The sequence below is a fragment of the Schistocerca serialis genome, chromosome 5 (assembly GCF_023864345.2).
Source record: "Schistocerca serialis cubense isolate TAMUIC-IGC-003099 chromosome 5, iqSchSeri2.2, whole genome shotgun sequence".
NCBI classification, from domain to species: Eukaryota; Metazoa; Arthropoda; class Insecta; order Orthoptera; family Acrididae; genus Schistocerca; species Schistocerca serialis.
The window spans coordinates 289,480,360-289,507,669 of NC_064642.1; the positions used below are offsets into that span (position 1 = coordinate 289,480,360).

The window sequence follows — 27,310 nt, forward strand, 5'->3', positions numbered from 1 at the left end:
GCTAAATTATTAGATACCCTTCTCTTCTCTTTAAACATAGCCACTTTATTTCATGTAGGTCTCTGTAACAAACTTTGTAGAGCTTGATTTCTATTATTTAGCGCCTTTGACATCGCTTCATCAAACCATTCATGGGTTTTTTTCTGTTTCTCCAGGTACCTCTTGAGCTGTTGTATTTAAAGCTATCTTAGTTTCCTCCCATAGTACGTTGATATCCTTTCCCTCCATCCTGCTGATCTTTTGCAACTTCTTTTGCACTTTGTTCCTACACTCTTCCTTTTTCTTCTGATCTTTGAGCGTCTCCGCATTGTAGACCTTTCTTTTCTCCGACCCAGCCCTTCTGGCTTTAACTGCAATCCTTTCTAAGGTTTTGATTCTTACCAATATACGGTCTGAGTCAATATCCGCTCCTTGGCGGCTAATCACATCCAGAATATCTGAGGCATGCCATCCATCTATTAGTACATGATCTATTTGATTTCGCGACAACCCATCAGGTGATATCTAAGTCTCCTTATGAATGTCTTTATGTGTGAAACACGTGCTTTTAATTACTAGTCCATTGCTAAAAGCAAATTCAATGTTTCCAACCATTGTTATGTGACTCCAGGTGTTTACTATGAAGACCTGCCACTGGTTGGTTCTCTTTCTCTTTACCCACTTTAGCATTACAATCCCCCAGTATAATTTTGACATCATACTTTGGCAGCTTATCATATACTTGCTCCAATTTCTCATAAAGTTCTTCTTTCTCTTCTTCAGCTGCATCTTCCATTGGAGCATGCACACTAATCAGCGACAATTTGGAGAATTTTTCCTTCAGCCTCAATCGACATAATCAGGGGTTTATTGTTTGATATCCATCACGGCGTGACTGATGGCGGGTTTCTTTACCATAAAACCTGTTCCCAATATATTTTCATCTTCCCTGCTATTGATCAAGGTATAGTGCTGGAGATCAACCACCTCTGTTTGTTTCCATCTTATCTCTTGCAATGCTGCAACATCAATTTGGTACCTCCTCGAGCTTCCTACTGGCTACTCCTGAAGGATACTTCTTACATTCCATGTCTTGATATACCAAAATCATTGCCATTTGACGTGCGTTGGTTGTCATAAGTTTGAGACTAGTTCAGTTCTCTCTGTGAATTGGTTGCTGAACAACGAGTTGTTTTCCGATATGGGGTTGTTAGCCCCATGATCAACCCACAACCTGGAGGACCTGGATTTTTATCTGGTTTACTTGCTTAGGGAGACTGGCTTCACCATGCCTCTAGAGCCCTCCCTGCCATATGTTGTAGGGAATTGAAAAAGACAAGCAAAAAGGATAGTCTTAGGATAGGATAGGATAGGACAGGAAACAGGCTTGATAGGTCACTGTGGGACACACTTTGTCTGGCTCCTCTCTTTTGGCCTGTCCTGCATGGGTGACCCTGCTGGTAGCTTCGCTACCACTGGCATAGTCCTCTGGATCCAGAGCACACAAACCTCCTCGCTCACACGGACAGTGCTACGTTAAGGCGGTGTCCCCTGAGGAAACTAATGTGTTTGCTGATGCTATTAGTCCTTCTTTAGTCACATGGACTAAAAGTGTAGCCTGCACGAACAATAATGAATGCCATCCCACTCTACACAGGAACAGACATGTTTCAGACCTAGTAGCTTCCTTTTGGGGGATGATGTTTAGCCAGTGTAGGTCTGACCTTCAGTAAGTTAACTTGTGGCCTCTGAAAATAAAATCACTACAACTGTAGTCTGTACATCTAACCTTGTCCCTGCTTAGGGTGTGCCTGATGGAGGATTAATAATCTCCATACTTTGTGAGGAAGGGAGTGGAAATCGTACATTTCAGTGTGAACTTTTTTTGTTCTAGGTTGGTTGTCCAAACTGTGGCTTCTCGTATTGTGCAAAGTGCCTCAAATATAAGGTCATTGTACCTAAGCTTGGCACATCACATCATCTTGTTTGCCAGGACTGTTACAAGAAGCTTGAAAATCAACACATTGGCTCATCTGAACCAGTGTTGCCACCCTCGCAAGCAGTTATAAAGTAAGTTATGAGTTTTATTATGATTTTTGGCTGGTACATTTTTTCACACTTTTTAGTACTGTACATTTCTTAAATGTTTACAGCTTGCATTTTGTCTGGCTGTACACTTACCTTTGGAAGAGTGGTGCCAACAAAAATGATAAACATGACTCATCTGGTGGTAGTACAATATGATATGCCTCAGAATGGCAAGTATTTGATGGGATTACTATGGGCTATCAAAATATAATTCTTAATTAGATACTGGAAAATTCTAGGTGAAGTGTAAACAGTGGGAGTTGTAAAGATGACCACTCACTTTATAGTTTACATGCTGGCCAATATATAGGCACATAAATTAGAGTGAATTTATATCTAAACTTCACATTAGTGAACATACGACTGATTGTGAGGAAATTCTACAATCTTACGTGCCTGATGACTCCTTTGTGTAATCTCCAGATTGACTTTCCTGCAGCTGAATACCTACCCACAGAAAGACCACAAGGCTCCATAGGAAACAGAATTTAATCTGGAGGGGGGAAATCTAATGATGTGCTAAATAAAGCAGCAGAAATGTCTTGAAAAAGTCATCTCATTGTGATCCAGGAGTTTGGATTGAGGTATAAGGAGCTATTGACAACATATGGTGGCCCTCCCTTTGTATGAAATTCAGGGATTGCAGTGTTTGTGTGGCAGTTATCACATTGCAGAATATTGTTAATATGATACTTATTATTTTTTATGTTCTAGACTCTAACCTTTTGAAAGGCACACCCTGGACTTATTTTCCATCTGTATTTGTATTGTTGTTGAGAGACTATACTGCAGTTTTAACTATTTTGGAATAACATGAGAAGTCAATTTGTACAATAAACAGTGTACTGACAACGCACACACACACACACACACACACACACACACACACACACACACACCATCAAATCAAGCTCTTTGGTGGGGTTCATGTGTGGCTGTCATGGTACTTCAGCTTAGCAGCATCTTTTCTATTCTCATCTCCCCCCCCCCCCCCCCCCCCCATCCCCTCCCCTTGGGGAACATATCTGGGGTGTGTTTCAGAATGTGTTCCACATTTTCAGTGGCTGACATCAAAACAGACTGTTGTTGGTTTCTTTTTTCTTTCTTTATTCACCTTCTTCTATCCTTCCTCCACTTCGGCATTTGAGTCTTCATTTTCTTCTTTCTTCCTGTGTGCTCCTGAAGGCGCAACCACGAGTCTGATATGTAATAAGTGACTGGGTAAAGCATAATTCCCAGCCCCAGGTCAACAGGTGAGCTTTGCATGTGCTCCCTGGTACAGCCTAGGCCCAGGGAGGGGTGATTGCTTAAGTTGCTACCTTCCCAAATTGCCAATTGGTCCCTGTGTCAGGTGTTTGGGAGGTGTGACCTGAAGTGTGAACAATCATCTAAGGCACATAAGCCCCCCTCTGAGAGGGGTCCCCAGTTGAAAAGAGCACGCCGTCGGAGATGCTGACAATCATGGGGAATTTTCTTGCAATGAGCCAGTCATCATCTTCGCAGTCAATGTTTACCAAACGTCAACAGAATGGAGCTCCTGATTGAAAGACCCTCCCAGCAGCACCATGGTTCCTTGTGATCACAATTACTGAAGATGGTCAGTCCTTTGCAACGGAAAATCCATTTCTTATTCAGAAAGGTGTTGATGCATTTAGTGGCCTTGTGAAATCATGCTCTCGTTCATGCAGTGGGGCTTTGCTGTTGGAGACTACTTCTGATTCCCAAGCACAACTGCTTGCACTTTGCTTCTCCACAGCTATTCTGTTCTTGTTGAGGCCCATAGGACTCTGAATTCTTCCTGTGGTGTTATTTACACAAGGCCGTTTATGATCTGACTGAGGCAGAATCCTAATATACTTCTCTGATCAGGGTGTCATTTCATTACGTTGTATTATGAAAAAGGTAGATGCATCCTTAGTGCCCCAAACTGCCGTCTGCTTCACATCTCCTGTGCAGCAAGCTACGTAAATTTAAGTATTAACTGTGGTTTTCTTGCTTGTCACTCCTTTTTCCGTGTGTTTTTGCTTTTAGGAAGCTTTAATTTTCGAGTACTAGTAATAGTGTTCCATAGATTTCGTGTTTGTTTTGAATACAGTCCAGAGACAGTTAGTGCTTATTTTCATTGTTTCCAACAAGAAGTGTCTAGTAACCAAAGTTTATTCAGCCATCAGCCACCTTTAGTGAATTAGCAGTCTAGTTAAAAGTTGATTACTTAACTCTCTGCAGTAAATTGTTGATTTCTTAGGATGGATAGGATGTGTGACTGCTGTGTATGGACGCAGGAGGAGCCGGCCACTGTTCGTGAACTACCGAACGTGCTGATGGCCACAGTCAGCTGTTTTCAGGCTGCTGCCTCTGAGTGTAGTGGCAGTGGGGAGTCTGGTGCATCACATACTACACCCCAGGTGTTACATGATTCACCCATGGTCCCTGCTGTCGAGACATCTTCGCAGGTACAGGGCGTGGTTGGGCCACCCTCTCCCCAAGGGGAGTGATGGGTTCAACGGTATTCGCGTCGCATGAGGTGGAGGGTCAATTTGGAGGCTGGCTGTGTGGCATCGCCTGCTCTGCCTGTGAGTGGACATGTGGTCGCTCCTTCAGCAAGGTCCGAGCAGGCACACGGGGGAGGGGTTTATTAGTGATTGGGAGCACCAGTGTTAGGCAGGTGATTTCCCTCATGGAAATAGCGGAAAGGTCAGGGAAGAAAGCCAGTGTTCACTCTGTCTGCTTGCCAGGGGGTCTCATCTGAGATGTGGAGGAGGCCCTGCCAGCAGTGATAGAGAGCACTGGGTGCACCCGAATGCAAATTGTTGCTCATATCGGCATCAATGACTCCTGCCGTCTGGGTTCAGAGGTCATCCTCAGTTCATACAGGCGGCTGGCAGAGTTGGTAAAGGTGGAAAGCCTCGCTCGGGGGTGGAATCTGAGCTAATTATTTGTAGTGTTGTTCCCAGAACCGATCACAGTCCTCTGGTTTGGAGCCGAGTGGAAGGCTTAAACCAGAGGCTCAGACGATTCTACGGAGATCAGGGGTGCAAATTTCTCTACCTCCGCTATCAGGTGGAGAAATGTAGGGTCCCCCTGAAAAGGTCAGGCGTGCACTACACACAGGAAGCGGCTACGGGGGTAGCGGAGTACATGTGGAGTGCACATGTGGGTTTTTTAGGTTAGAGAATTCCCTCCCTAGGCCCGACAAGACGCCTCCTGAGACGCAACAAGGTAGCAGCAGGCAAAATGCAACAGGGAATGACAATATTAATGTGGTAATAGTAAACTGTGGGAGTGTCTATAGAAAGGTCCCAGAACTGCTCTCATTAATAAATAGTCACAATGCCCACATATTACTAGAGATGGAAAGTTGGCTGAAACCAGATGTAAACAATAATAAAATTCTAAACTCAGATTGGAATGTATACCACAGAGACAGCCTGGACAGTGAAGGGGGAGGTGTGTTTATAGCGATAAAATGTGCAATAGTATCAAAGGAAATTGACGGAGATTTGAAGTGTGAAATAATTTGGGTGAAGGTCACAGTTAAAGCAGGCTCAAACATGGTGATTGGATATCACTATAGGCTCCCTAACACTTGAAGGAAAGTTTGGGAAATATATTGAGTAGATTCCCTGACCATTTTGGGTGGAGATTTTAATTTACCAGATATAGATTGGGAGACTCAAACGTTTATAACGGGTGGCAGGGACAAAGAATCCAGTGAAATTTTTTTAAGTGCATTATCTGAAAACTACCTTGAGCAGAACCGACTCGTGGTGATAACAATTTAGACCTTCTGGTGACAAACAGACCCTAACTATTTGAAACAGTTAACGCAGAACAGGGAATCGGGGATCATAAAGCAGTTACAGCATCAGTGATTTCAGCCATAAATAGAAATATTAAAAAAGGTAGGAAGATTTTTCTGTTTAGCAAAAGTGACAAAAAGCAGATTTCAGAGTACTTGGCAGCTCAACACAAAAGTTTTATCTCAAGTACAGATAGTGTTGAGGATCAGTGGACAAAGTTCAGAACCATCATACAATATGCATGAGGGATAGAAAAACAATCAGAGTCACTCAAAAGAGGAGAGGCTGCTGGACCTGATCGGATACTAGTTCGATTTTACCCTGAGTACGTGAAGGAACTTGTCCCCTTTTTGCAGCGTGTACTGTAGGTCTCTAGAAGAGTGTAGTGCTCCAAAAAAATTGGAGAAGGCACAGGCCATCCCAGTTTTCAAGAAGGGATGTCGAACAGATGTGCAGAACTGATCTCTAACGTCGATCAGTTGTAGAATTTTGGAACACGTATTATGTTCGAGTATAATGACTTTTCTGGAGACTAGAAATCTACTCTGTGGGAATCAGCATGGGTTTCAAAAAAGACAATTGTGTGAAACCCAGCTTGCGCTATTTGTCCACGAGACTCGGAGTGCCATAGACATGGGTTCCCAGGTAGATTCTGTGTTTCTTGACTTCCGCAAGGTGTTTGATACAGTTCCACACAGTCATTTAATGAACAAAGTAGGAGCGTATGGACTATTAGACCAATTGTGTGATTGCATTGAAGAGTTCCTAGATAACAGAACGCAGCATGTCATTCCCAATAGAGAGAAGTCTTCCGAAGTAAGAGTGATTTCAGGTGTGCCACGGGGGAGTGTCGTAGGACCGTTGCTATTCACAATATATATAAATGACCTTGTGGATGACGTCGGAACTTCACTGAGGCTTTTTGCAGATGATGCTGTAGTGTATCGAGAGGTTGTAGCAATGAAAAATTGTACTGAAATGCAGGAGGATCTGCAACGAATTGACCCATGGTGCAGGGAATGGCAACTGAATCTCAATGTAGACAATGAAATGTGCTACAAATACATAGAAAGAAAGATCTTTTATCATTTAGCTGCAATATAGCAGGTCAGCAACTGGAAGCAGTCAATTCCATAAATTATCTGGGAGTAGGCATTAGGAGTATTTTAAAATGGAATGACCATATAAAATTAATTGTTGGTTAAGCAGATGCCAGACTGAGATTCATTGGAAGAATCCTAAGGAAAAGCTGTCCTAAAACAAAGGAAGTAGGTTACAGTATGCTTGTTTGCCCACTGCTTGAATACTGCTCACCAGTGTGGGATCCGTACCAGATAGGGTTGATAGAAGTGATAGAGAAGATCCAACAGAGAGCAGCTCACTTCATTGCAGGATCATTTAGTAATTGCGAAAGCGTTATAGAGATGATAGATAAACTCCAGTGGAAGCCTCTGCAGGAGAGACGCTCAGTAGCTCGGTATGGGCTTTTGTTGAAGTTTCGAGAACATACCTTCACTGAGGAGTCAAGCAGTATATTGCTCCCTCCTATGTATATCTCGCGAAGAGACCATGAGGATGAAATCAAAGAGATTAGAGCCCACACAGAGGCATACCGACAATCTTTCTTTCCACGAACAATACGAGACTGGAATAGAAGGGAGAACTTATAGAGAACCGATAGAGATACTCAAGGTACCCTCCGCCACACACCGTCAAGTGGCTTGCGGAGTATGGATGTAAATGTAGATGTTTCGATAGAGTGGTGCTTCCGTCAAAGATCAAAACAGGCTATGAAGTTATCACAGTCATCATTTCAACCACAATCAAATGTCCTGTCGACACCCGGCCAAATGTGTAACCTGTGGTGGGGATTCTCAGAAGGTCGATTTCCGCCTCCTTCTCCCCACTGTGTCAACTGCAATGGTGACCATGCTGCCTGCTCTGGGGTTTATCCTCTGTATCTCGATGAGTGGGCTGTCCAGGAGATCCGGGTAAAGGAAAAAGTGCCTTACTCAATCACTCGCAAGTTATTGGCTAGTTGCAAAATCTACAATCTGCCACTTACAGTATGGTTCTTGCTACATCTTGCTCCATGAATCACATGGCCACGCAGACATGTGAACTCAAATTCAGCACTGCAGTTGTGAAATCTCCAGTGTCATGGTAGCATCACCTTCTTCTTGTCCAGTTGTGCAACAAGCCACCAGTCTTTCACCTCATGGGGTGAAGTCACCTGCTACACGACCGGCAGGCTGGAAAGGACAGAAGGAATACTCCTGCAAAGACTTCCTACATCCCTTCGGCCAGAAAATATCTGAGTCTTCCTCTGTCAACCAGAAAGGCTCTAACAAATCAAACAAAGACAAATGTTCTTCTCCTTCACCGACTCGAAGATCCTCTTTGACGGTGTCACTACATGATATCCTCATGCAGCTGGCCTCTATGTTGCTGCAGCTGACCTCTGTGTTGCCAGTGCACATTGCCAACCGTTTTTCTGCCCTTGACTCCGCAGATCGACAGGGGGAATGCCGACGCCTGTGTAGACCACATGAAGCGGGATCCTCCAGCCTCTGCACCCTGCAGCCGCCAATGTGACACTCCTTCATTTTTTTCCACCTCCCTTTCCTTGTTATGACTCTCCTTTAATGGAACATTCATGGCCATTGACGAGACAAAGAGGATTTACAGCTGCTCTTATAATGCCAGCGTGTGCTTCTTCTCTGCCTCTAGGAAACAAAATTGCGTCCTCACGACTGCTTTGAGCTCTCACATTTCTTCCTGGTCCATTTGACCTTCTCGCTGAGGACTGCATTCCTTCTTATGGTGGAGTCACGCTGCTCAATGGGATGCTGTTCATAGTCCTCCTTCACTACCTGCCTTCAAGCTGTTGCAGTTTGCCTTCTCCTTCCTCACTTGATCTTTTCCCATCCATCATTTGATGTCACCAGGGCAGACTTCCTTCAGTTTATTGGGCAGCTACCTCAACCCTTTCTGCTGCTTGGTCACTTTAATGCACACCGTCCCCTTTCGGGTTCTCCCAGAACCTGTCTGAGAGGTGCCCTCTTGGTTGACCTTCTCAATCAACTTAACCTCCTCTGCCTTAATGAAGGAGCACCCACATTCCTTTCAGACTCCACACACTCACCTGTTCCCATTTGGACCTGTTCTTCTGCACTGCCCAGCTTGCCCTTCATCATGAGTGGTCTGTTCTCTCTGACACATACTCAAGCAACCATTTCCCAAGTGCTCTCTGTTTGCTAACTCCTACCCAACCCCCATGCACGCCAAAATGGCAGCTTACTAAGGCTGACTGGAGGCTTTACTCCTCCCTGGTGACCTTCAACGAACAATACTTCCCCAGTTGTGATGACCAGGTAGGATATCTTACAAACGTTATCCTTACGACCACAAAACATTCCATTCCTCGCACTTCCTCTTTACTAAGCCGCGTCCCGGGCCCTTGGTGGACTGAGGCATGCTGCGGTGCAATTTGTGAATGGAGACGTGCTGTCCGCATTTTTAACCATCATGCTACAATGGCAAACTGCATACATTATAAACAGTTGAGTGTATAGTGTTGTGGGGTTCTTTGGGATAGCAAAAAAGCTAGCTGGATTTCATTCACTAGTTCTTTTAACAGTTCAACTCCCTCTTCTGATGTGTGGGCTAACCTCCAACGGCTCTCTGTGACCAAGATCCATTCCCCAATTTCCGGCTTGACAGTAGTAGACGTCGTAGTAGACCCTATTGCAATCTCCAACACCTTGGGTTACCATTTTGCAGAGTTTTTGAGCTCCTCCCACTACCACCCTGCCTTCCTCCATCGGAAATGAGCAGAGGAGACTTGGGTGATACCCTTCTCTTCTCAGAATCATGAGTGCTACAATGTCACCATCACTATGAGCGAGCTATATCATGCTCTCACTTCAGCCCAGTCCTCCACCCCAGGGCCAGACAATGTTCACATTCATATGTTGCAGCACCTTTCTCTGGTGGGCAAGTACTTTCTGCTTCATACTTACAACCGCATCTGGACAGAGGTCACGTTTCCCAGATGCTGGTGTGAAGCCACTGTCATACCCATACCTAAGTTCGATAAGGACAGACACCTTCCTTCCAGCTACCGCCCTATTTCTCTCACTTCAGCAGATAGGCATGCTGTTTATCGGCTTTGTGTGGCCACCCATCCTATGCCGCCTCCTTTGTTGATAACTGCTTTGATCATCTTTGATCATCAGTATGGGCTGTGTCCCTCTTCTCTGTTACCTTCTGGAGTTCACTTACAGCTCTTGCTCCGGCAGCTTAACTTCATGCTACCTGCCACTTTACCGATGGTTGTGAACTCTCCACCATCTAGGCTTCATGAGGTGGCCCGTGTTCATTTTGGCCTTCATTCGCTTCCTAAGGACTCTACTCCAGCCTCCCTCTATCGTCTTAATTTCACAAGCTTCAAACGCAACTTCGCGATAGTACCTTTGTGTACATTAATGGCTCTCGGACTGACTGTGGTGTCAGGTGTGCCTTCATCATTGGCACCAACGTTTTCTGGTATCGGCTTATGGAACACTGCTTATTACTTACAGCAGAGCTCTTTGCCCGGTATCAGACTACACAGTACATCTGGCAACACAGGCTTTTCAATTGCGTTGTCTGCTCTGACTCTCTCAGTGCCATTCAAAAGTTGTGTGTGCTGTACACCATCCATCCCTTAGAGCTACGGGTCCGGGAAAGCTTTCACTTAATCAGTCTTGATGGAGCCACTGTGATGTTTATGTGGACCTCTGGTCACATCGGCCTGTTAGGAAGCGAGGCCACTCATGCTGCCTCCAGGGCTGCAGTCCTCGTACCTCAGCCTGCTAGTTCTTACATTCCCTCCAATGATCTCTGTGTTACCGCCTGTCAACAGGTTGTGTCACTTTGGCATTACCGCTGGTCGTACCTTCATGGGAACAAGCTGTGGCTTATTAATCCTCTCAAAGTGTGCTTGGACGACCTCCTCTTGGCCCTCTCACCATGAGATCATTGTAGCTAGGTTGTGTATTATGTACTGTAGCTAGGTTGTGTATTGTATCACCATGTGTTAAGTGGAGCTTCCATTCCACTTTGTGCTCATTGCACTCAATGTTTGATGGTCTGCCATTTCCTGATGGAATGCCCTTTTTTCAACCACTTGTGTTCTTGTTTGTGTTTGCTGTCTGAGTTATTGGCCATTTTAGTGAACTAGGCGCGTGCTACTCTATCCTGTGCAAGCTTCTTCATCTCCCAGTACTTACTGCAACCTACATCCTTCTGAATCTGCTTAATGTATTCATCTCTTGGTCTCCCTCCACGCTGCTCTCCAATGCTAAATTTGTGATCCCTTGATGTCTCAGAACATGTCCTACCAACCGGTCCCTTCTTCTTGTCAAGTTCTCATTAGTTACGTGATCTACCCATCTAATCTTCAGCATCCTTCTGTAGCTTCCATTCTCTTCTTGTCCGAACTATTTATCGTCCACATATGGCTACACTCCATACAAATACTTTCAGAAATGACTTCCTGACACTTAAATCTATGCTTGATGTTAACAAATTTCTCTTCTTCAGAAATGCTTTTCTTGCCATTGCCAGTCTACATTTTATATCCTCTCTACTTCAACCATCATCAGTTATATTGCTCCCCAAATAGCAAAACTCCTTTACTACTTTAAGTGTCACATTTCCTAATCAAATTCCCTCACCATCACCTGACTTAATTCGACTACATTACATTATCCTCGTTTCGCTTTTGTTGATGTTCATCTTATACCCTCCTTTCAAGACACTGTCCATTCCGTTCAACTGCTCTTCCAAATCCTTTGCTTTCTCTGTCAGAATTACAATGTCATCGGCGAACCTCAAAGTTTTTATTTCTTCTCCATGGATTTTAATACCTACTCCAAAATTTTCTTTTGTTTCCTTTACTGCTTGCTCAATATGCAGATTGAATAACATCGGGGAGAGGCTACAACCCAGTCTCACTCCCTTCCCAACCACTGCTTTGCTTTCATACCCCTCGACTCTTATAACTGCCATCTGGTTTCTGTATAAATTGTAAATAGCCTTTCGCTCCCTGTATTGTACCCCTTCCACCTTTAGAATTTGAAAGAGAGTATTCCAGTCAACATTGTCAACATTGTCAAAAGCTTTCTCTAAGTCTACAAATGCTAGAAACGTAGGTTTGCCTTCCCTTAATCTATTTTCTAAGATAAGTCGTAGGGTCAATATTGCCTCATGTGTTCCAGTGTTTCTATGGAATCCAAACTGATCTTCCCCGAGGTCAGCTTCTACCAGCTTTTCCATTCGTCTGTAAAGAATTTGCGTTAGTATTTTGCAGCTGTGACCTATTAAACTGATAGTTTGGTAATTTTCACATCTGCCAACACCTGCTTTCTTTGGGATTGGAATTATTATATTCTTCTTGAAGTCTGAGGGAATTTCGCCTGTATCATACATCTTGCTCACAAGATGGTAGAGTTTTGTCAGGACTGGCTCTCCCAAGGCTGTCAGTAGTTCTAATGGAATGTTGTTTACTCCCGGGGCCTTGTTTTGACTCAGGTGTCTCAGTGCTCTGTCAAACTCTTCACGCAGTATCATATCTCCCATTTCATCTTCATCTACATCCTCTTCCATTTCCATAATATTGTCCTCAAGTACATCACCATTGTATAGACCCCCTATATACCCCTTCCACCTTTCTGCTTTCCCTTCTTTGCTTAGAAGTGGGTTTACATCTGAGCTCTTGATATTCATACAAGTTGTTCTCTTTTCTCCAAAGGTCTCTTCAATTTTCCTGTAGGCAGTATCTATCTTACCCCTAGTGAGATAAGCCTCTACATCCTTACATTTGTCCTCTAGCCATCCCTGCTTAGCAATTTTGGACTTCCTGTCGATCTCATTTTTGAGACGCTTGTATTCCTTTTTGCCTACTTCATTTATTGCATTTTTATATTTTCTCCTTTCATCACTTAAATTCAATATTTCTTCTGTTACCCAAGGATTTCTAGTAGCCCTCGTCTTTTTACCTACTTGATCCTCTGCTGCCTTCACTACTTCATCCCTCAAAGCTACCCATTCTTCTTCTACTGTATTTCTTTACCACATTCCTGTCAATTGTTCCCTTATGCTCTCCCTGAAACTCTGTACAACCTCTGGTTTAGTCAGTTTATCCAGGTCCCATCTCCTTAAATTCCCAACTTTTTGCAGTTTCTTCAGTTTTAATCTACAGTTCACAACCAGTAGATTGTGGTCAGAGTCCACATCTGCCCCTGGAAATGTCTTACAATTTAAAACCTGGTTCCTAAATCTCTGTCTTACCATTATATAATCTATCTGATACCTTCCAGCATCTCCAGTATTCTTCCATGTATACAACCTTCTTTTATGATTCTTGAACCAAGTGTTAGCCATGATTAAGTTATGCTCTGTGCAAAATTCTACCAGATGGCTTCCTCTTTCATTTCTCACCCACAATCCATATTCACCTACTACATTTCCTTCTCTTCCTTTTACTACTCTCGAATTCCAGTCACTCATGACTATTAAATTTTCGTCTCTCTTCACTACCTGAATAATTTCTTTTATCTCATCATACATTTCATCAATTTCATCATCATCTGCAGAGCTAGTTGGCATATAAACTTCTACTACTGTAGTAGGCATGGGCTTCATATCTATCTTGGCCACAATAATGCATTCACTATGCTGTTTGTAGTAGCTTACCTGCACTCCTATTTTTTTATTCATTATTAAACCTACTCCTGCATTACCCCTATTTGATTTTGTATTTATAACCCTGTATTCACCTGACCAAAAGTCTTGTTCCTCCTGCCACCGAACTTCACTAATCCCCACTATATCTAACTTGAACCTATCCATTTCCCTTTTTAAATTTTCTAATCTACCTGCCCAGTTTAGGGATCTGACATTCCACGCTCCAATCCGTAGAACGCCAGTTTTCTTTCTCCTGATAACGATGTCCTCTTGAGTAGTCCCTGCCCGGAGATCTGAAGTGGGGACTATTTTACCTTTGGAATATTTTACCCAAGAGGACGCCATCATCATTTAATCATACAGTAAAGCTGCATGCCCTCGGGAAAAATTACGGCTATAGTTTCCCTTTGCTTTCAGCCGTTCACAGTACGAGCATCAGTCAATCATCGAGACTGTTGCCCCTGCAACTACTGAAAAGGCTGCTGCCCCTCTTCAGGAACCACACGTTTGTCTGGCCTCTCAACAGATACTTGTCCGTTGTGGTTGCACCTACGGTAAGGCCATCTGTATCGCTGAGGCACGCAAGCCTCCCCACCAACGGCAAGGTCCATGGTTCAAGGGGCGGGGTCTCCCTCTCTAATACATTGTCTCTTACTAATATCATTGGTTAGGGGGCACCCTAATAAGGGAAGCATCTAACAGCTTTGAAGCATTTATCAGAGATCTTCAGCTCCTGTGGTGATCTTCTAGCTTCAGAATTGGTCATAACCTTATATTTTGTCTTTGTTTCATTTACACCAAGTCCATTTCTTGTTCCTTCTGCTTCCATTTGTCCATATATTTCTTTAAGTGATTGTACATCCCTTGTCATGATAGCAATATTATCTGCATATGCGCATATCTGGCCGGACTTCATCATTACTGTTCCTCTTTTATCTACTTTTTGTATGATACTATGCAGTGCTAAATTAAACAGGACTGCAGAGAGGCCATCATCCTGTTTCACTCTATCCTTAAACTCAAACTGCTTGGTAATTCTGTTAGTGACTTTTGCTTTTGTATTGTTCATTGTTAGTTCGATTAACCTTCTCAGTTTATCAAAGATGCCCAATTCTTTCAGCCCTTTATAGAATGCTAGTCTATTAATACTATCAAAAGGTTGTTTAAAATCAATGAACAGGAAGTGGAGATCTATATCATATTCATAAAATTTTTCAATTATTTGTCTAATAACAAACAACTGGTCAGATGTACCTCTGTTTGGTCGGAATCCACATTGGTATTCTCAGAGTATCTTTTGGCGCACCTCTTTATTCTTTCATTCACCACTCCAGAGAAAATCTTATATACTGTATTCAGTAGGGTTATGCCTCTGGTTTTCACAATTGAACTTTTCTACTTTCTTATATATTGGGCATGTTTTTCTAGTATTCCACTCCTCTGGCATGTTTTCATTTACCCATATGTTCTGTAAGGTTTAAATATTTCGCGTCTTAGAGTTTGCCCCACTGATTTTATTAGCTCTGACATGATCCCATCTTCACCATGTGCATGGTTATTTTTTAGTTTATTTACCACTGTTTCCACTTCCAGCATTGTTGGGTTTTGTGGCTCATCCCTTTCAATTTCTCTTGCCTCTGTGTTCTCTTCCTGTTCCTGTGTACCTCTTGGGGCCTGATCTGAGTTTTTTTGAGTATAGGCCTATCTTCAAAGTATTCTACCCACCTCTGCAATATTTCTTGTTCATCTCTTATTATCTCGCTGTTTCTATTTCTGCATGCATTTCTTTTTGGGGTGAAAACTTTTTCTCATCTTTCCCACAGTGTGATAGAATTTCTTTGTTTCATTTTGTTCTTTTAATTCTTGTATCTCTTTAAACTTTGATTTCAGCCATTCCTTTTTCTTGCATATTTTTTGGCGTTGGATCTTAATTCTTTGTACACCTCCACGTTTCTTCTTGTTTCTCTCTGTATCATACTCAGTCTTATATATTGGGCATGTTTTTCTAGTATTCCACTCCTCTGGCATGTTTTCATTTACCCATATGTTCTGTCTAAAAGTGAATCAATTTTTAGGGGACTCTGAGCTCCAGAATGCATTAAACTGAATCCTTCCTGATAAATAGTAATATGGTAGTACAATTGATGTGGAAGGATTTTGGGAGAAATGGGTTCACTTAAGTAAGAAGTATTAGTTTCAGAGGATAGTATTTAAATGACGACACCTATGTAATAAGGTGGCATGAAAAGTCACAGATATAAATGGAAAGGACAAATAAACAGTTCCAAGAGAGATCAAAAGAGAATTCTAAGAAACAGTTAGTCTGAGCACTCAGAACCTTGGTCTAGAGGGACACAAGATGTATGAACAAAAAGGCAGGCAAACAAGAAGTAGAGGTTTATTAGTTGAATATTTGGGATAAGGGAACAAACAACAAGGTCATCAGTCCCTTAATCCAAGAGGGGTGCATCCAGAAGTAGAGACATCCACCAAGGACATTTTCTGATCTGATCGTGAAATTCATAACAGTAAAACTGAGAATATTAAAAATGTTACAGTCATTGTTTGTACTGTCAATACTAAAAACCAGTTGAAAGAGATATGGAAATCAGCAAGTGGGCATCCCCACAGCTCTGCATGGGACAGGAAGCATCCCATCCCCGAATAATTACTTAAGAGTGCCCACTATACAACAATGTGTGACACCCAGGACAAAAAATTGGGTGCAACAGAAAGGGGGAAAACTGAACCTAAAAGTGATTGAAACAGAGTAAAAGAGAGATGAAAGAGTAGCCTCGTCAAAGAAGCAGGGTCAGGTATGCCCCAGGCCTAATATAAAGTGGGAGAAGTCCCATCCTCAACCTACCTCCAAGACAGGAACAGAGAGATTAAAACCTTATAACTGAGTATAAAACCTGCTTTCATGAAGAAAACTGAGAACCAGTTCAACCATCCACAAATCTACCACCAAGATTAGAGGCATTCCACCAAGATATGCGCTACTGTCTGTAAGGCTCCACAATAACAATTTAAGAGCAGCTCATTACTAGGGCCCGGATTTTAATGACAAGTCATATTTTTTTCTGAACTATAGGGTGAATTTTAGAACAATTTATACACATATCTAGGCATTTTAGTGTCAAAAAATGTATTTTGATTGTGCATATAGAGTCATATTTCAACAAATTTTATTAATAGGTCATAATGCGGCTAACTTTCAATATAATAGGTCATATTTCCATCAACTTTTGTCAAAAATGCATATACCTTTTTTCTCTATCTTAAAGGACACACGAATAAGAAAATGAATATGTTGCTCACGAGACAATATTTAACGTGCTATTATGAAAGATAAACAGATAAATTAGTACACAGCTTTATTTCTCAGGACTGTAGCAGAAAATCGGTATACCACAAAAGTCGTGTCGCGAACATAAAACATTGTTGCGCAGAGTCAACAATACGCTCTCAGAGCCAACAAAGGCGGCTTCTGCCGTAATAATCATCGCAGTCGCACAGGTGTTCCCAGTAACCAGTTTGAAAACAGCTTTTGCCTTGTTCAACATGCCTAAGGAAAAGTGCTCCGACAGTGTGAAATTGTGAGGATATGTTCGAGAATTTGGAGAGAAGTTCTTTAGTACTGATGGGAAAATATTATTTTGTAAACTGTGTGAAGTTAAAGTTAGTGCAGAAAAGCACTTTAATGTGCAACAACATTGTAATACTGCTAAACACAGCAGCTGAAGTGCTGAAAATAACAGCAAGCAAACACTGTTATTTGAACAGACAGGTCAAACGTCAACCGTGCAATCATTCTGCAAGGATTTGTGTGAGGTGATGGTGTCCTGCAACATCCCATATGGGAAAAGCTGAAGAATCCACACTTCAGAGGGTTCTTGGAGAAGTACACAACACATCCAGTTCCAGATGAATCTACACTGAGAAATAACTATTTATCCGTGCTTAACAAAATATGAATTACTATTGCTGAGCAAAAGATCTGGCTGTCGATAGATGAAACTATGGATATTATTGGGCGATATATTGCAAATGATGTTGTTGGTGTTCTAAAAGCTGATGGCCCTGGAGATATGTTCCTACTAACATGTGAACCTCTCGATAGAGTAAATAATTCGACGACTGTTATTTTGTTTGACAACTCTCTGAAGCTACTGTGGCCGGATGGTGTGAAAAGAGACAACGTTTTGCTGCTTGTAACAGATGGTGCTTCATATATGGCTAAAGCAGCCAAAAGGTTTCAGATTCTCTACCCCAGTATGGTGTATGCCACTTGCGTTGCACAGAGTTGCCAAAGAGATGCGATCAAATTACCCTGACATGGACAAATTAATTTCCTGCAGCAAGAAAATCTATGTGAAGGCTCCGCTACAGGTGCAGAAATTCAAGGAACAAGCACCTTCAATGCCCCTCCCACCTGTTCTTATACAATGGGGTTCTTGCCTTAATGCTGCTGAGTATTACTGCACCAACTACACCCAAATAAAAATAATCTTCTATGAGCTTGATAGTGATGAATCAAGTGCTATCAAAATTGTGAAAGAAGTTTTTACAGACACATTGTCTCGAAACTTGGCATACATCAACGCCAATTTTTCAGTGATATCAAAAGCCATCAAACAACTGGAAGCTATTGGCACTCAGCTATGTGAGGCCCTGAGTATTGCACAACATGTGCAGAGTGAGTTGGGTCGAGCTCGTAGTCATGTGGCTGACAAAGTGAAAACAAAATTGCAAAGCGTTCTCCAATGGAATCCTGGATATTCTACACTGTGCAGTCCTTCAGGGAATGCTGCAACATTTGAAGATACTGAAACAAAGCTGAACTCCAGTGACCTGGCTGCCTTCAAATACGCTCCAGTGACATCTTGTGAAGTGAAGAGGAGCTTTTCCAGGTACAAAACTATCCTCAGCAACAACCATAGATCTTTGACAATGAAAAACCTGAAAATGCACCTTGTGATCCAGTGCAACTTTGCAGATACGGAAGATTGACATACGGTATTAAATAATGTGAAATGCTTTAAATACTATGTAGAAATAAAAACATTGTTTTACTGTTTCGATAGATGATCTTTTCACTGAACTTTGTGTTTAGAAAATAAAACATTCAGACGTTCAAAAAATAGGTGCAAATTAGCCACAAACCCTACAGTAAGAAAGAACTATACTTACAATATTTTGAGAAGTGAATTTTTTATTACTTTATGGTGAATAAAAAATCAAATAAACAAACAAGAATGCTTTAAATAAACTTCTATTAAGTCATATTTTATTTTTTAAGGTGATATTTATGTAAGTTTTAGGTCATAAATGCTTGCAAATTTCACTGTTTTTTAGGTAATTAAAATCCGGGCCCTACACATTACACAAAAGAAATCTGAGAGTTAACCTGGTATGACCAATGTGGAGACAACATAGCACTGTGGATTTCTTCTTGGAGAAGTGGAAGGAAGGGCCCCAGGCTGCAGATTATCCTTGACAGGAGAAATAGAAAGCAATAGCAACAGACAGTAGTACTTTGGTAGGCACTGTGATCACTGTACAAGGATAATAAAAGTTAAAGATAGACTGACAGTAAAGATGATAGTAGATAAACAAGTAACAGAAAGAACAACACAAATAAAAATGGAAAAAATACTATTAAAGGCAAAAGAATATACGAATAATAAATAAAATAAATGTTCTAAAAAACACTAATCGAAGAAGAGAGGGACAGAGACTCTTGTGACATTATCCTGACTGCCTTATCCGAGAATTACTTCGAGCAGATAGTTAGAGAACCAACTCGTGAAGCTAACGTTTTAGACCTCATAGCAACAAATAGACCGGAACTTTTCGACTCCGTGAATGTAGAAGAGGGTATCAGTGATCATAAGTCAGTGGTTGCATCAATGACTACAAGTGTAATAAGAAATGCCAAGAAAGGAAGGAAAATATATTTGCTTAACAAGAGTGATAGGGCACAAATCGCAGAATATCTGAGTGACCACCATCAAACGTTCATTTCTGAGGAAGAGGATGTGGAACAAAAATGGAAAAAATTCAGAAACATCGTCCAGTACGCCTTAGATAAGTTTGTACCGACTAAGGTCCAAAGCGAGGGGAAAGATCCACCGTGGTATAACAATCATGTACGAAAGGTACTACGGAAACAAAGAAAGCTTCATCATAGGTTTAAGAGTAGTCGAATCATAGCTGATAAGGAAAAGCTGAACGAAGCGAAAAAGAGCGTAAAGAGAGCAATGAGAGAAGCATTCAACGAATTCGAACATAAAACATTGGCAAACAATCTAAACAAGAACCCTAAAAAGTTTTGGTCATATGTAAAATCGGTAAGCGGATCTAAATCCCCTATTCAGTCACTCGTTGACCACGATGGCACCGAAACAGAGGACGACCGAAGAAAGGCAGAAATACTGAATTCAGTGTTCCGAAACTGTTTCACTGCGGAAAATCGTAACACGGTCCCTGACTTCAGCCATCGCACGGACGCCAAAATGGAAAATATTGAAATAAACGATATCGGAATTGAAAAACAACTGCTATCACTTAGTAGCGGAAAAGCATCCGGACCAGACGAGATACCCTTAAGATTCTACAGTGATTATGCTAAAGAACTTGCCCCCTTTCTATCAGCAATTTATCGTAGATCGCTGGAAGAACGTAAAGTACCTAGCGACTGGAAGAAAGCGCAGGTCGTTCCCATTTTCAAGAAGGGTCATAAATCAGATGCGAATAATTATAGGCCTATTTCGCTTACGTCAATCTGTTGTAGAATAATGGAACATGTTTTGTGTTCTCGTATTATGACGTTCTTAGATAATACAAATCTCCTTCATCATAACCAACATGGATTCCGCAAACAGAGATCATGTGAAACTCAGCTCGCCCTATTTGCCCAAGACACAGTGCCGTAGACACTGGCGAGCAGATTGATGCCGTATTCCTGGACTTCAGGAAGGCATTTGATACGGTTCCGCACTTACGTTTAGTGAAAAAAATACGAGCTTACGGAATATCGGACCAGGTTTGTGATTGGATTCAGGATTTCCTAGAAGAAAGAACACAACATGTCATTCTTAACGGTTCAAAATCTGCAGATGTAGAGGTAATTTCGGGAGTACCGCAGGGAAGCGTGATAGGACCTTTATTGTTTACAATATACATAAATGACTTAGTTGACAACATCGGTAGCTCCGTGAGGCTATTTGCAGATGACACGGTTGTCTACAAGAAAGTAGCAACATCAGAAGACTCGTACGTACTCCAGGAGGACCTGCAGAGGATTAATGCATGGTGCGACAGCTGGCAGCTTTCCCTAAACGTAGATAAATGTAATATAATGCGCATACATAGGGGCAGAAATCCATTCCAGTACGATTATGCCATAGGTGGTAAATCATTGGAAGCGGTAACGACCGTAAAATACTTAGGAGTTACTATCCGGAGCGATCTGAAGTGGAATGATCACATAAAACAAATAGTGGGAAAAGCAGGCGCCAGGTTGAGATTCATAGGAAGAATTCTAAGAAAATGTGACTCATCGACGAAAGAAGTAGCTTACAAAACGCTTGTTCGTCCGATTCTTGAGTATTGCTCATCAGTATGGGACCCTTACCAGGTTGGATTAATAGAAGAGATAGACATGATCCAGCGAAAAGCAGCGCGATTCGTCATGGGGACATTTAGTCAGCGCGAGAGCGTTACGGAGATGCTGAACAAGCTCCAGTGGAGGACACTTCAAGAAAGGCGTTACGCAATACGGAGAGGTTTATTATCGAAATTACGAGAGAGCACATTCCGGGAAGAGATGGGCAACATATTACTACCGCCCACATATATCTCGCGTAATGATCACAACGAAAAGATCCGAGAAATTAGAGCAAATACGGAGACTTACAAGCAGTCGTTCTTCCCACGCACAATTCGTGAATGGAACAGGGAAGGGGGGATCAGATAGTGGTACAATAAGTACCCTCCGCCACACACCGTAAGGTGGCTCGCGGAGTATAGATGTAGATGTAGAGAAGGTTACACTAATACGTAGAGTCAAGTTGTGTGGAAGACACAGTGCATGTGCTGAAGAGCAAATTTTTATCTCTGGGGTTCAGGGGAACTGGTGCTAGATGTTAAAACAGAAATGGCCCAGCAGTATAGCTCATTCCTGAAGTCATTCTACACATCATTCTCAGTATCTGGTTAATGGATTCCACCAAGACAGACAGACACAGTACTCATTACTCTGAACATGAGAGATGTTAACTCCTACCCCCCCCCCCCCCCCAAATGTATCTTCTCATCATGTGACACATCATACATACCAGGCGCACTCCGTGAGCATGCATGATAGTGTGAGTCCTGCAAGCAACTGGTGTCAGATCTGCAAGAGGGGCTAGACGTGTAAATTAGTCAAAATACTAACACAAATTATTTACAATAGAATGGAGAGACTCATAGAAACAAAAATTGGGGAAAATCAGTTTTTGTCCTAGAGAAATATAGGAATATATGAGGCAGTACAGACCCTAAGACTTATAAAACTGCGGATATGAAAACCTACATTCACAGAATTTGCAGATTTCAAAACATCATTTGACAATATTGAATAGAATACACTCTTTAAAATTATGGAAGTAGCAGGAATCAAACACAATGAGAGAAAGGTACAGAAACAATACTACATTTAATAGTGTTGAAAGAAATTAAAGCAAGACAGTTACTGAGAAGAGAGGTAGACAGGGTTGTACATTATCTCCAATGTTATTTGGATGTAAACTCTCTCAGGGGACACTGCCTTATCGTAGGCACCTTCAGTGCCCGGTGGGAGGATTTGCTTGCTTTGATGAAGTCGAGAGCTATGCTGGTGGTACTGTCCCAGAGAAATATAGGAATATGTGAGGCAGTACTTTTAGTTTATTGAGAGCTCAGTACACCATTGTTTCTTTGTTGTCTAAGTCAACTGTAATCTTCCTCTCCTCCATTTTTAACTACGCCATATGCACTTGAAAGTTCTGTTTTGAATTAAAATCCTCAACTACTGTTTCATTTATTAAATTCACCCCTAGCCTTTCATGTTTCCTTCTCAAACATAAAGATTTTTAGTAAATTTTCTGTTGTTGCCTTTTTATCTGTGGTTATACCCTCACTCTTTTAATTGATCCTTTAATTTTTAAGACTTTCCAATATTATGACTAAGCTGTCCTATGCTGTGGTATCAGGCATTATCAGATAAATCATGTACTGGATAAACGATTGATGTTTATATTGATAAGTTAAAGAAAAATCATTAAAACATTTAGACTTGGCACAAGTTGTGTGTTCTCTCACATAAATTGTAATTCACACTTCTGTATTGGTCATGTAGTATTGCCTTGGGTTTTGTTCAGTGTCTGTCGTCATTGCCATTTCAACCGATTGTCCAGAATTGAATCCACAATGTTCACTGTGCAAAATCACTTCCCCCCATGTAATGATGACAACTTAATCTATTAATAGGAAAACTGCAAAGTTACAATTTCAGGCTGCTGTACTGGCTTTGGTATCATTCACAGATAATTATCATAAAATTAATCATTTCTCAAATTCTTCTCTACAGTTTTGACTCGTCCTAACAGATGTGAGTATTGGAACATAATACATGTTTAGGAGCCATTCAGTTTTAGTCCCCAACCAACCAAAATATATAAAGATGTGGCTACTTCTACTGAGCTAAAAGGAATGATTGTTGAAGGAAAAAAGGAAGTTCAGATTTTGTAAGAGAAGTTTTATCATTTCTATGTAGATTCAGAAAAAAAGATGGATTCAAGAATCTACTAGAGCCTGGTATCACCTAATATGAAAGACTCGTTGCTGAATCATGTTGAGGCTCTAGGGGTTACCAAATTTATTTATAATTTGAAAAAGCCTTGCTGAAATATAAGCAAAGAAATACCAGTTTTTTCCCTTCATCACATTAAAGATTCTTTATAAATATGTTGCTGGTAGCATTTTGATATGATTGGTAATAATTTAAGTGAAAAGAGTACCAAAGAATAAAACACTTAGAGATAAGACATGTTCGATATGCCTGCTACCATTGGAGATGACGTGACACAAACAAATTGCGAAATTGTCCATGACTTTCTGAATGGCTGTTTTCAGCTCAGCAATGGTTCTGGGGTTATTGATGTACACTGTGTCTCTAAAAAATGTGTTCCGATCCAGAGAATATGGTAGCCAGTCAAGGCTCATGCCAGTGGCCTTTGTGTACCCTAGATCCAGAATTCGGTCCCAAAAGTGCTCCTTCAGGACATCAAACACTCATCTGCTTTGATGAGGTTGAGCTGTGTCTTGCATGAACCACATCTTGTCGAAATCAGGGTCGCTTTGGCTAATGGGGATGAAATCATCTTCCAAAACCTTCATGTACTATTCGGTGGTCACCGTGCCCTCAAGGAATATTGCACTGATAATCCTGTGACTGGACATTGCACACCACATGGTCACCAGTTGAGGATGAAGAGACTTCTCAATCGTGAAATGTGGATTCTCAGTCCCCCAAATGTGCCAGTTTTGCTTATTGACGAACCCATCCAAATGAAAGTGGAGTTTGTTGCTAAAACAAACCAGCATGCCCTGCTGCCAACCTTGTGGTATGGACATCTGAAAGCAAACAATTCAGAAGTTATGACGACTTTATTTCATATAGTTCAATAATTTTCACCCTGTACACATACATTGTTTTCTTGTATTTTCGCACCTGTGATTCATTGCTCATGGTGCTGATATGGAAGACTTTAATATTCTTCCCTGTATATCAGCTATAGCAGTGTGACAGTTTGTGCTGCCTATTTTGTAACAGAAAATAGAACTTGATGTTAGCTTACCTATAACAGCCAAATTGCTAGACAGATGAAATACCAGCTTCAAAAACAAGCGTTCTGGCCTTACTGACACTCTCACACAGTAAGGGTCTTTAGTTGGAGAACATTTCACCCTATGTCCATCACCTGAAAGAACAATTCACTATGTTTGGGTTCCCCCTCTTGTGTGAAATCTTTTCTCTGATTTTTCTGAAGCACTTGTTTAATATCTAAATTTTGGTGAGTTTCTTCATTATTAAATTAAACTGCAGTTGAGAGAAAACAGAGAGCTGCAGTACTTAAACAAACTGTATATTATTTCTTTGCAGTCTTAATTGGCTTGTAGTTACATAATAATTACAGCCCCATGGACATTATTGTTGATGTTTTGCAGGAGCTTAGAATCTTTAGAGAATCCTGCTAAACCACCTATCATTGTGTATGTACAAGATCAACGTTTGAAGAATCTAAAGCATGGAATGACCAGTGTAGATCGTGAAATTTTAAATCGGCTAGAAAAACTAAGGGAAGAAAGGAAGCAACAACCTGCACCAAATGAAGAAGAAATAGCAAGGAGGTTGGCGACCTTAAAAGGACAGGATCCAGATTACATGCAAGCCATCTCAAGAAAGCAGGTTGTGCTTATACTTAATGTGACAGAGTGAAATTACAACACTTAGATTTCCATATATTAATAATCTTTTTATAGGTTTATATGATTCCCGATACACGGACAGAAACTGAGAAGACACACGATTTAGTTAAACAATTTATGGAAGAAGATGCACTAGCAGCTAAATTAGAAAAGCCAGAAGATGAAATAACTAGAAGACTTGCCCTTTTACGTGGCAAACAGGATAATTCTCAAAAGCAGCAAGAGAAGACACTTGAGGTAAGTTAATCTCCTCATATAATAATAAATGGGTAATTGTGTCACTGTTGATTTCTACTTCTTATGATATTACATTACTCATCAGACTATGTGGCATTCCTGAGTGCTGCCCAGAAATAAAAGTATTTGTTTGGTGGCCATTTTTAGCCAGTCTCCTCTGTGTGATGTTATATTTATAGCTGTTCAGCATCTCCGATTTTTTTTATTTTCCATAGACTTTACTCTTTAACATTGTAAAACACTGAAACAATGTAAACTGTAGAAACTTTTATATACTTTTGGATTAATGGAGATCACTCAGTGAAAAGCAGAAGTGTGGGGTTGTTGACGAAAGGCACACACAAAAGAAAGAAAACTTGTTAGCTTTTCGAGTTATCCTTTGACGCGCACGCGCGCGCACACACACACACACACACACACACACACACACACACACACACACACAATGCCCCTATGTGGTGCTGGCTGGACTACTGCCAGTGTCAGTACTGCATTTTGGTAGGTGGAGTGGTTGTAGTGGGGGTAGCATAAAGAGCGGTGGGTTGATAGAGAGTGATGTGGGAGGTGAGGAGAGGGAGTAATGGTCAGTGGGTAGCAGCTCGGAAAGAGGCAGCAGGTTTGAAGCAAATTATTCAATGAAGCAAAAGTTCCTAGGCAACTAGTCCATCATTTTAGGAGTAACATTTCCTCATAAATCCTTGAAACAGCAGCTGAGTATTTCCTGTCTTCCCTCCCAAACAAGGAGGTGGCACCAAGTTTAGTTAGGCCAGCAATGCGTGATGTTTTAGTCCTATTTCCAGTGCTTTTCTACCTAAGTAAGAAATGAGTGATAAAAGCCTCTAACGTATTTTGACAACGAATAGCGTGTAAGGTGTATTGCACTCTTCCCACTTCTCTTATACGAGTTGACTTACTTGGTGTACACAGCCGATCTTCTTCTCTGGATAGCCGGCTTCTGGAATCTCTATAAACTACTTCTCCGAAGAATGATGATAGTTACAGGAACCTTAAAGACTCTCTCTCTCTACTTGCGAAATAATTAGGTACTCGAAGAATACTTTTCAACAACTATAGCTATATTTGAGCTTCATAAAGAACAAAATTCACACTTCACACATAACATTAGAATTCTCGTGAAGTCACTCATATCGTCTCTCATTAGAAATAGATTTAAGTACATTTAGCAAAGAGTTGGCTTAACAACCATGTCTCCACTTCAAACATATCGTAAAATATGTGTTGCCTCCAGCAAGTCCAAGATAAGAGTTTTTTCACAATTCAGAATCCCAGTTGTTTTTTTGTCACTAACAGTAGTCACAATTACAAACAGCACAGAATAACACAGAAGTCCCTTGGTTCTTCCTTGTGCTTTCACTGCGACTTCCGTGTATCACCTGACAAGTACTTGTCGGTGCCGTTCAACCCCCGCATTGGCCTTTTGCTCGTGACTGATTTCACACCTACACACACAGACAGGTGACGCACAGTAGATAGGGTTCCTTTCTCCCACTCACATCTAAAATATCGTGTGTTCGAGATGGTGGAAGGCCAAGTGGTTCTAGAATTCATGCGGAAATTCTCAAAACACTACATATCCCTCCCCCTCAGATCAGACATGCAATATTTTATAGATAATCATTATGTACACAACATCACTCACAACAACATTTCATATCATAACAATATACTTTTCTCATACATGTTTCTACATACCGCTTTCACTTCAACAACAATCTTTTTTTCTCTCTCTAGACCAATCTTCAGGTGAGCATTCCTTTATTCTGTTGTTATTTCACCTTGACATCAAGACCTGAACTATTTTCGTGTTTTTAATCATCTTTTATAGTATTTAAGAATTGTGAGGACTCTTTCCTTATTTCCAGCTGTAAACTGCAGGTGTTCATGACACTTGAGTAATCTACTTTCTGTTCTCCCCTTTTGTACTACCTTTGCTAAGT

General features: G+C 41.3%; 1 protein-coding gene across 1 annotated transcript in view; it reads left to right on the forward strand.

Annotated features, from left to right (window-relative positions):
• Positions 1-27,310, forward strand: part of LOC126481427 (abscission/NoCut checkpoint regulator) — a 154,874-nt gene that overhangs the window by 50,655 nt on the left and 76,909 nt on the right. The window contains exons 2-4 of the mRNA XM_050105172.1: positions 1,874-2,049; positions 24,855-25,095; positions 25,170-25,352. Coding sequence (XP_049961129.1) covers positions 1,874-2,049; positions 24,855-25,095; positions 25,170-25,352 — 600 coding nt within the window. The remainder of the gene's footprint in view (positions 1-1,873; positions 2,050-24,854; positions 25,096-25,169; positions 25,353-27,310) is intronic.